General features: G+C 46.3%; 1 protein-coding gene across 1 annotated transcript; it reads left to right on the top strand.

Moving 5' to 3' along the window:
- The first annotated feature begins 1,176 nt into the window (after positions 1–1,176).
- LOC311145983 (Krueppel-like factor 11) lies at positions 1,177–4,902 on the top strand. The gene is made up of 4 exons (XM_084182396.1): positions 1,177–1,300; positions 2,216–2,476; positions 2,977–3,913; positions 4,116–4,902. The coding sequence occupies exons 1-4, from the start codon at positions 1,259–1,261 to the stop codon at positions 4,412–4,414; spliced, it is 1,539 nt and encodes a 512-aa protein (XP_084038522.1). The 5' UTR covers positions 1,177–1,258; the 3' UTR covers positions 4,415–4,902.
- The last annotated feature ends 2,890 nt before the right edge of the window (positions 4,903–7,792 follow it).

Here is a 7,792-nt window from a genome sequence, read left to right on the forward strand (position 1 = left end):
CAGAGAGGTTGATCACAAGCTCCACCCTAGAATTCCTTGAAAGATGTTTTTTACAATCTCAGATGGAAGAAGTCATGGAGTTCAAGACCATATAGCCCATATGGGGTTGAGAGGGGTGGGTCTAAAAACAATATTTAACTCAAATATGACCCAACAATGTTTATAATACTGTGGCGTGTTGAATTTTCAATATGATTTTGGATAATAGTTGTATGTTTGTTATATATTTTTATGCTTTAGGCAACCTGAGGCCTCTGAAGTTCACAATGGTCTCATGCAGTATTTGAAAACAGAAGTGTCAAAATAAATCCAACACGTGCTAAACATGTATTAGCTACATAGTAATATATCTACTAGAAGTAGCAATAAGTAGAGATGTTTTGTAACAGATATAATATGAATATTACTAGGGTCTGATACAATGTTTATTTTTACGCCTGCTATGTTAGGTTAGATAAGATGTGACAATGGTGTAGCTTGGAACGCACATCATTAAGGTGGTAAAATAGAGCATGACGTTTTACTGCATTTCAGAAGCAGGACTTAGTGATTTTAATAGCTGACAAGCTACTCTAACTGACAAAGAACTCGAACATTCATGGGCCAAAGCTTTAGATATCCTGTAAAAAAAATTTAAAAATAAAGGTCAAAAACACATTGGAGACACTCAGGATTCGCCTCATTCCGCACTAATGCCGCGTTCAAAACATCTGGGAATCGGAAAAATACGAGGTGAAATCATGACGTCAGTGATCTTCAGGTCGGAAAGTTGGAGCTCTAGAAAGGTTCCCGAGTTGGAATTCCGAGAAGGATGACCGTTCAAATTGATTATTCCTAGTGGAGCTAGTTTTTTCCCGAGCTCCCAGTTGTTTTGAACGCGGCATAAGACCTTTCACCTAGTTTTCAGACTTGCAGTTCATCGGGTTCTTTCTGACACCGATGACCCCTTTGCACGCCCACCAACAGCCACGCACCCTATTTCCTCCAATCGTCCGGCGACCATGCACTGATCACGCGGCGTCTCGCCTGCTATTGGCTAAGGTCTCACACACATTTGTTTTTCATTGGTGGCATGTTGCCACCCGCCAGTGTGTAGTGAATTTTGTTTTCCTTTTTTTCTCCTCATGTTTTACACAGCTGAGAGAGGACGTAGTGAAAAAGAATTGAACAGTCAGTCTCTACTGATCGGGCGGAGTGGCACCGCTTCTTTTGTTCCATATCCGGTTGACACTAAACTGAATTCAAATATACCTAAACAATGCCGTCACGAAAATGTTCAGAAATTGAAGTCTCATATGGGGTAAGAAGATAACGTTTGTTTTTTACTGAATGTATTATTATTTCAAGTTAACATGCGTGTTATTTCATATGAATAACGTTCAGCATTCGAATAATGTGTAATTAGGCTACTGTATTTGTTTGTCACTCCAGTTTATTAGTTTCACTTTTGACTTTTAAGGTTACAATATTATTCAGTTGGTAATTGAGTCATGTCAGTTCAAAATTATTGATTAATTGAAATAGTTATTTACATTTATACCATCCAATTATATTATCCAATGACTTCGCAATGATTGACTGTTGGTCCAATATCTTTAATTCAACAGTGACCATTTGACAAAAAAAATATACAATTTTTCTATTGACCTGTGTTAATGTTACCCAACGTCACCCTATGATAACCAGGTAGCCCAGTAGAGTGGTATTGTTTTGCCTAGGTGGGCTACGCTTTCACTATGTGAAACTGGTCACATTATTTGATCTTGGGAGTGGCCATAGGATCACTGATAGTGTCATTGTAGACAAAGCACTTCCTGATGCAGCGTTCACACTGGGTAACATCCCCTGTGCATGGGGGTCTAGGTCTCACGTGGCTAGAGGTAGGGATACATCACTAGTTGGTCTTTATTTGGCAATGGGAGGTGACTTGGCACGTAGCCTTAGGGCAGATGGGGTGTAATCTCAAAAGCCTGCTCCCTCAGCTCTCGCTAACGGCCACACTGTGACAAACCTCAAACCTCGCAGCAACCGGCACTTGACCATTAAGGTCATTTGGATGCTTCCCTTGGTATGCAAATAAAAAAAATCTAGCTGTATGGTCTTGATTGGGTCTCATTTCCCAGTTGTTGTGGTGATTCGTCCCTATGGTGACTCACCAGTCTTCTATTATATAATATCATAATCAGACCCAACTTTCTTTCCTTCTTTCCTCCAGGCGAATGGGATAGTGATGGACTATTGCGGCTCCTATCTGAAGAGGCAGAGGCACGACAGTGAGCAGTCGTCCCCAGGCTGCAGCCTGGAGTACACAGACCTAGAGGCTGCAGAGGCTCTGGTCTGCATGAGCTCTTGGGGCCAACACCGCCCCAACCCCTGCAAACCCAGACCCCTTACACCTGCCTCGGACTCCTGCGACTCCCTCTTGCCTCCGGACCCACCGGAGCCCCCCAAGGACTTTGTCTCGCTCTCCTCCCTGGTAAGAGTGCATCCTCTATGGGCAACCATAACCACCACACATCCCAAAACAACCATCACACATAAACATCTGTGAGTCCCAGCTTTGACTTACTGTGTAAACCAGCGTGTCTTTATCTCAGGTTGGTGTGTTTGCTAAAAACTTTGCATGGTTTATAGGTGTTGGAGGGGTTAGGGAGGTTTCTGCACAGGTTGCAGGAAAGAGATGAGGAGATAGGGCCTGATAGGCGGTTTGAACTTCACCCAGTGCTCATCTCTCTCAGCTGCTGGTTGTAAAAATCACTGTTTTACAGCCACCCAGCTCGAAATACCCATTAGTGTAGTGTGTATGCGTGCCTACTGTGGCCACTTATCTCTCCTAACAGCTGCATTAAACCTCCATTTTGAAACAGAACACACCCAACCTAGGACTTCTGTATTAGAACACCATAGTGGTTCTTTGTTCTACTTCATAGTATGGCGCACACACACTAATTCTGTCTTTTTTTCTTTGGTTTCCAGTGTATGACACCCCCTCACAGCCCCAGCTTTGCTGAAACCTCCACCAGCACTGCCATCCACACCAGCACCTCTCCTCTGAGCCGGCCCAGCTCCAGCCTCTCTGTAAGGGTCTGTGGGGTCCCACGATCGCCCATGGCCTCCATTGCCGAGTCCCCAACCACCGGAAAGACCCCACCACCGGCACCCTGCCGAGCCATGGTAACCAGCGTCATCCGCCACACCGCAGACACACACCCCTGCGAGCAAATTCCAGCACCCCCCACAGAGCAACAGAGGGTCTCAGAGCTGGTGGTCCATCAACAGCACACAGTAAAGACTGAACAGAAGAGCAAACCTCCATCTGCCCCCTTCACACCCAACCTCGCCCTCCTCTCTTCCTGTAGGGAACAGCCAGTCATGACTGAGAAGGAAGAGGTAAAGGTTATCCACTGTAAGAAGAGCCCCTCCCCTCCTCCCGCTAACGCCCAATCACAAAACAGCCCGCCCACATGCCTCTCCCCACCCCCCACCTCCAGCCCTCCAATCATCTGCCAGATGTTCCCGGTGAGCAGCCAATCGGGGATGATCTCGGCATTCATCCAGGGCCCGATGCAGACCTCCAGGACCCCCACGTCCATCCTGCCCCAGTCTGGCCCTCGAGGGGCCCTCCAGCAGCCCTTCCTCATGGGCCAGGCTATGCCCCAGGGCACGGTGATGCTGGTTCTCCCCCAGTCCCACGTCTCTCAGGCCCCCCACTGCTCCCCACAGACTGTCATGACCCTGGGCCACACCAAGCTGCTACCTCTGGCCCCCGCCCCGGTCTACGTGCCTGCCGGACCCTGCGGCGCCACCAAGATGGACTTCTCCCGCCGGAGGAACTATGTGTGCAACTTCCCCGGCTGCAGGAAGACTTACTTCAAGAGCTCCCACCTCAAGGCACACCTCCGAACACACACAGGTAAGAGAGAGTTCACAGTGCTTCTCATGGATGAGTGGGAGTAAGAGAGAAAGAACTTGACATTTAAGGGGATTAAATATTAGGATCTTGATTGTGTGTCACGATTTTAACTGAAGAGTATAAGGTCATTTATCTGACTCAAAACATGTTGGGGTTTGTTGGTGACTAAATTATAATGACTTGCTCACTTACTCTCTCTCAGGTGAGAAGCCCTTCAGTTGCAGTTGGGAGGGCTGCGACAAGAAGTTTGCGCGCTCTGACGAGCTCTCGCGCCACCGGCGGACCCACACGGGCGAGAAGAAGTTTGTGTGCCCCGTGTGCGACCGGCGCTTTATGCGCAGCGACCACCTGACCAAACATGCCCGCCGTCACATGACCACCAAGAAGACACCCTCCTGGCAGGCCGAGGTGCGCTGCCCCAACAAAATGTCCGCTCCCAAGCCGCTGCCATCAAACCCTGCCTCACTTTCCCTCAGTATGCTGGTACCTGCCTTAAACTAGACTGCCCAACACTACCCACTAGTGACTTCTTACCCCAAACCCCCAAACCATGACAGGGATAGGGGGGGCAGCCAAGCACACAAGGCTGCCATTTTACTCATGGAAAATGTCTGAAGACATGCACTGGACTCTTTTTCCTCTACTGCTCATTTGTACATTTTTGTTTTGCAAAAGGAATTGTTTTGTTTACTTTTCAGATATTTTACACAATTGTGTGTATAGATGTATGCACTCTTTTGCCAAAGCCTTTGTAATGAAGTTTGTCTTATACATTTCAACTGTCTTCTTTGTATGTATATTTGTACATAATATCTATGTGAATGTATTGTGTCGTATCGTATTCCGAACTACATTTGTTAATTTGGGAAAATTACTTAATTGTGTAAAACAATCTTTGTGGATAGTAGTCTATTATACTGTGATAATTACTACCGCTTTGACTTTTCATATTATTTAATACACATTTGTAATAAAGAAAAAAATATTAACTGGTGTGTTTTTATCAAGTCTCCCATTGCCCTTTGACCTTTGAAAAGAGAAAGATGGTCCTTTTAAAATCAGAACAGAACTCTAGTTAGTCAGCACTCCTTTCCAGTCACTCCCAGTTATATGGTAGAGGAATAGAGTGGTGTCTTGCCACATCCTATGTGAGTCAGTGGGTTTGTGTCTGTGACGGTCAGCTGAAACACTTCCAGTTCAATATGCTGGCTGACCACTGCTATGGACTGGACCACATCCTGTTGGTTTAGTGGAATGTGCAGGCCAAGGGACTTTTTGTCCCATTCAGCAGCTCTAATCCAAACTATGCTATGAGGCAGTGGGACATATAGGCACTCATATCCTTGCCTCTGTACTTATAAGAGCCTGGCCGATTGGTTTATGCCCTGTAATACTGGTAAGAAACCTCTCAAGTATCATTATGAAGTAGCATTACATTATTACTCGTGTATCAATTGATAACTATCAGTCTGGATTGATTTAATAATACATATGATTATATAAGCCTAATGAAGGTGTAACCAGTAGTCATGCTTGTAGGTTGGAAATTCAGTATTACATAAACACACATGTCTGTCAAGTAACTATTTTGTCTGGCAATAACATAGCTTCTATAGCCACAGTCATAATTATGGCTAAATCCAGCCTATTTTCACAATTTATCTTCTTAAAATGTGATTCTAACCCTAACCTTAACCACACTGATAACCGTATGCCTAACCCTAACCTTAAATGAACAACAAAAAGCTTATTTTAGTCTTCATTAAGTTTTTAGAGCGAATTTGGACTTTGTGGCTGTGGTAACTAGTGGATCCCTCTTACCACCACTGCAGTTCCATACGCGGTAACAACCGTCCTCCAGATTGTGAGAAAACTGAACTGTAGGGAGGTGCGCCCAATAGACTGGGTCCCTGAATACCCGCCCCTTTGCCTTACGGATCGATTTACACAATACTGCCTCTGGGTTGAATGGGTTTATACTATCTCATACTTTCTCTAACAGTGACACCTTGTGGACATAAGCAGCATTCTGACTTCACAAATGACACCTTGTGGACAAAAGCAACATTGTATAATATATTTTTATGGTTAGATGATGCTGATCTAAATATCCTATAACTTTTGTAGCCTATAGCTTTTCCTGTGATTTCACGAGAAGAGGAATAGCGGAGAGGCTTGCGTCCATAGCCTATAGCCTACTGCGCACGGGAATAGCTGGAAAGAGAGAGGCTAGAGTTGTGTAGCCGAATAACCTAAATAATATCTAGATATTAGGATCCTCATTAACTAAATATTGGGGCTATAAATATATTTATCTGTCAAAGGGCAAGAAAAAATTGCCGATCTGTGCGTGCCTCCAGGCTGCGCTCTGCAAAGCTCCACTATTGATTAGGCCTACGTTTTTAAACAATAACAATTCTACCTAGGCTACAACACAGTGCAATGAGGAATGTATTATTGTTATCAAGTGAATATACAATTATTGTCTAAGGCTGTAAACTAATTAAAATATATATTTGGGATCCCCATTAGCTGTGGCGATTGCAGCAGCTACTCTTCCTGATGTCCAAACAATACATGAAACATGACATAATACAGAACATTATTAGACAAGAACAGCTTAAGGACAGAACTACATACATTTTAAAAGTCACACATTTGGTGGGGTAAGTGTGTGTGTCAGTGCTGTGTGTAAGTTGACTATGCAAACAATTTGGAATATTCAACACAAAATAAGAAGTGATGCAGTCAGTCTCTCCTTAGCCAAGATAGACTGGCATGCATAGTATTGATATTTGTCACGTCTCCTCCCATTGCTCCCCTCTAGTGCTCTAATTCGCAGGTCGCACCAGTCTGAGCACACCACCTCTGCAACACCGGAATGGAAACCCAACGCACCCTAGTCTCCTCCAGCGCACCTGCACCTCATCATCTCATCACCACCCCTATATAGCCCTGGACTAGGGTGTTGTACTGTGTGATTGTTAGTGTCTTGTAGTGTACTCGCTCTTTGTTGTTCTCTTTCTCATTGTTAAGTAAACCTTTACATTGTTGATTCCTGTGTCTGCGTCCTGCCTCTTCGTATCCTTAGTACTCGTCACAGAATCACACACCAATCACGAAGATGGATGCAGCAGGTAATCCTCCTGGAGTTTCCCAGTGCCTCGACCAGCACCAGCAGCAGATTGCCCAGCTGAACGCCGCCATGCAGGAAGTGCTCCAAACGCTGCATAAACTGACCATCGCTCCGGTTTCACCTCAGGGAGCGGCGAGTGCACCCAGTCCACCTCCTCCCGGGCTATCACCAACGTCTGAGGGACCCCTCGCCCTGCCAGAGCGCTATGACGGGAAAACAACAAAATGTAGAGGCTTCCTGCTGCAGGTTTCACTGTATCTGGCGCGTCAGCGTGGGGCATCTCCATCGGACCAAGCCAGGATAGCGCTGGTGATTTCGCTACTGAAGGGAAAGGCGCTGGATTGGGCCACGGCAGTCTGGGAAGGAGGTGAGGCCGCGGCGCTTCCCTACTCCACCTTCCTCGCTCGGTTCAGGGCAGTGTTCGATCATCCCACAGAGGGAAAGGACGGGGGTGAGCGTCTCCTCCGGCTACAACAGGGAGAGGGGGCCGCGTGCAAGTACGCCCTGAGCTTTTGCATGGTGGCGGCGTCTTCCGGCTGGAATGAGCGTGCTCTGCGCACCGCCTTCAGGAGAGGCTTACGGGAGGACATCACGATGGAACTCGCATGTCGGGACGACGAGATGGACCTTGATACCCTCATCGCCACGTCCATTCGTCTTGACGACATGTTGAGAGACCGCCGGCGTTCTCAACACCTCCCAGAGCCTCGACGTTCACCCCATCTGAGCTATGGAAGCCGCCC

This window comes from Coregonus lavaretus (genome assembly GCF_964263955.1).
Source record: "Coregonus lavaretus genome assembly, chromosome: 18".
In the NCBI taxonomy this organism is placed as follows: Eukaryota; Metazoa; Chordata; class Actinopteri; order Salmoniformes; family Salmonidae; genus Coregonus; species Coregonus lavaretus.

Coding starts and splice junctions, on each gene's coding strand:
- LOC311145983 (XM_084182396.1), top strand. CDS start 1,259: ATGCCGTCACGAAAATGTTCAGAAATTGAAGTCTCATATGGG. Junction 1,301..2,215: donor AAATTGAAGTCTCATATGGG/GTAAGAAGATAA, acceptor TCTTTCCTCCAG/GCGAATGGGATAGTGATGGA. Junction 3,914..4,115: donor ACACCTCCGAACACACACAG/GTAAGAGAGAGT, acceptor ACTCTCTCTCAG/GTGAGAAGCCCTTCAGTTGC.